Here is a 3,189-nt window from a genome sequence, read left to right on the forward strand (position 1 = left end):
ATATTTAATTTGGGAAAGCTTCCTTGTAGGATAGAAAGTATATATGCAAGGAAGGCATAAGTTGGGAAATTATCAATTGAAAATGGCAATAATAACAACGAACATTCGGCATGACAAATGGCTACACTCGACAAATGATCCTCTACTATGTCATATATGTACTAATAATATAACTGGAGTATATATTTTATCTTTTGAGGAAACGAGGAATTAACTGCCTGCTTTTAGAATCTTAGATTTGTCCATAAACACTTAAATTACACAATGAGTATAAACAATGAAGACTTTTTCTTTACAAAATTAGAGGTGACCCACTACGGGCATTATTAAAAAGAATAATTCAGAATTTAGCGTCTGACTTTGAAGAACAGCGCAGCACTGCGTCGGTTTATCCCAAAGTACAGCACGCGCATGTTTTATAAGATTTGGAAATGGTCTTTATCAAATGTTATAACTTCTTAGTTGAACATTCCTTATATATTGTTATTCCTGGTTCTGATCACTTCCCATTATTATCTTTTCATTAATTCTTCTTTAGCCTTCTCCAAAAGGCTATTTCACTTTCAAAAAACAATATAGTCATTCTCCGATAAATGTCCTTTCAAACTCTTTTCAGCTCTGGAATCAACAAAAATCATCAGCATTTCTACCAAACTGACTTCATTGATCATCAGCTTCCAACTACTTCTCTTTCTCACAACAGGCTCAAGCAGTTGATTCTCCAAATCCTCTAGCCATTATTTAAAACCAAAAATAAGTATAATCAGTTAGGATATATAGTATTATTCTTGATTCAAAACATTTTTTGCGAGATTTTGAAATCATGGAGAAGAAAATATTGTTCGGCAAATATGAAACCGGGAAACAATTAGGCAAAGGCACGTTCGCCAAAGTTTTCCATGCAACAAACCTAGCAACAGGGGAAAATGTGGCGATCAAAGTGATCAAGAAAGAGATAGTCAAGTCACCACAAATGATGGAACAAATCAAGAGGGAAATCTCCGTTATGCGCCTCGTTCGCCACCCTAACATTGTTGAGCTCAAAGAAGTCATGGCAACCAAAACCAAAATCTTCATTGTCATGGAATACGTAAAGGGTGGCGAACTCTTTGCAAAAGTAGCCAAAGGAAGGCTCACAGAAGACGTGGCTCGAAAATACTTTCAGCAGTTGATAAGTGCTGTTGAATTTTGCCATAGTTGTGGAGTTTCTCATCGTGATCTCAAACCAGAAAATCTTCTCCTTGATGAGAGTGAGAATTTGAAGGTCACTGATTTCGGCCTATCGGCTTTACCAGAGCAATTGCTTAACGATGGCCTTCTTTACACTCAGTGTGGAACTCCTGCCTATATTGCACCAGAGATAATAAGAAACAAAGGATATGATGGTGGCAAGGCCGATATTTGGTCATGTGGAGTCATATTATATGTTCTTCTAGCAGGGTGTTTGCCTTTTCGAGATTTTAACCTTATGAATCTATATAGAAAAATTTTCAAAGCTGAATATAGGTTCCCCCCATGGTTATCTACAGAAGCAAAGCGTTTAATATCTAAAATATTGGTTCCTAACCCACAAAAAAGGATTAGTATAACTGGAATAATGAAAGATCCTTGGTTTAGGAAAGGTTTTACAATGCCAATTGGAGTTTCATCAATTGATCATGAACATGATACATTTTCCATGTTAGATAAGTTTGGAAGAGAGGAATTAAAGCATGGAGGGATGATAAAATCACCATCCTCCCCAGCCTTATTGAATGCTTTTGAATTAATCTCATCAATGTCAGCTGGAGCCAATTTATCGACCTTGTTTGAGAACAAGAAGAAGACGGAGTCCATTTTTACATCGAGGTGCTCGGCCACGATTATTATGGCCAAGATTCAATTATTGGCCAATAAGTTGAATTTTAGGGTTGCAAGAGTCAATGGCTCAACCTTGCGGCTACAAGGTCCCTCAGAGGGCCGGAAAGCGCGATTATTGGTGACCATCGAGGTGTTCAAGGTGGCTCCAGAAGTGGCGGTGGTTAAGTTCTCAAAGATCTCAGGTGACTCGCGAGAGTACACAGAGTTTTTTGAAGAGGAGGTAAGACCATACTTGAAGGATATTGTTTTGACATGGCATGCAGAGGAAGTGCTTAGTGCTTGTGATAAGGAGGATTGCAAAATACCCATGAAGTGTGCTAGTAGCAAGGATTTGAGCCAACATAAGTTAGAAGAAATTGACATAACTACAAACTTGTCATCCAGCGTGTGAAACGAACATTGTTTATAACTCAACTAACAATTGCATTTGAATTCTGTACGTCATCAAAATATTGTGTATGTTGTAATGGGGAAGGGATAATAGATATCTTTTCGTAGTGCTATCTCCCCTTCATTCCTTTCATTTGTTTGGTTTTGATTAAGAATTGGACTGAAATATTATTTGTGTTTTTTGAATGAGATCGATGTACAAATTAAAGAAAGTTAGGGCTTTCATTTCCTTTGTGACGTCTCTCTCTCATATATCGTTAAACATATTTACTCTTTATTAATTTCCCATTCAATGTATCACACTCCGAGATAACTGTCATAGCCATTAGCATCACACCATTTAAGCCTGATAAGAGCTGCTGTAGCTTCCACGAGATTGCTAGTTCCATTGCCAACCCTTGTACGAAGGCGGCCGTGATATCACCCCCCACACACACATATATATATATATATGTATGTATGTATGTATGTATGATCTTTTGAGTGCACCACCAGCTCCTATCATTCCATCCTCCGATTCAGCTTGCTACCATCAGTACTGAGCTTTACCCATCTGAAGAGTGGTTTCTCCTATCCCTCTTCACAGCTATGCAACAGATGCATGCGAGGGGTTTAAAATTAGAAAATCATAAATTTCATTCCATCTGTACATACCTTCTATGTTAACATTGTGCTTGGGGATAACCCATTTTTGTGTTGGGAATAAACCCCACACAGCAATAATATTCACAATAATAAAAGCGAAATAATAATGCAGCACCGAAATACCGCAATTAACAAGAATAAAAGAGTAACTACGATACCAAGTTTTTTACGTGGAAAATCCTTATGAATAAGGAAAAAAAATACGACCCCAAGAGGAGCAACCGATATCATAGTAATGAATTTTACACTTTGTAGGCATGAGTAAAATACAACAAAGACCACTACAACACTTAA

The 3,189-nt window shown here is 37.3% G+C and overlaps 1 protein-coding gene across 1 annotated transcript; it reads left to right on the plus strand.

Annotated features, from left to right (window-relative positions):
* Positions 1-823: 823 nt before the first annotated feature.
* Positions 824-2,349, plus strand: LOC107804789 (CBL-interacting serine/threonine-protein kinase 5-like). The gene has a single exon (XM_016628721.2). The coding sequence runs from the start codon at positions 824-826 to the stop codon at positions 2,249-2,251; it is 1,428 nt and encodes a 475-aa protein (XP_016484207.1). The 3' UTR covers positions 2,252-2,349.
* Positions 2,350-3,189: the final 840 nt, after the last annotated feature.

Source organism: Nicotiana tabacum, chromosome 20 (genome assembly GCF_000715075.1).
Source record: "Nicotiana tabacum cultivar K326 chromosome 20, ASM71507v2, whole genome shotgun sequence".
In the NCBI taxonomy this organism is placed as follows: Eukaryota; Viridiplantae; Streptophyta; class Magnoliopsida; order Solanales; family Solanaceae; genus Nicotiana; species Nicotiana tabacum.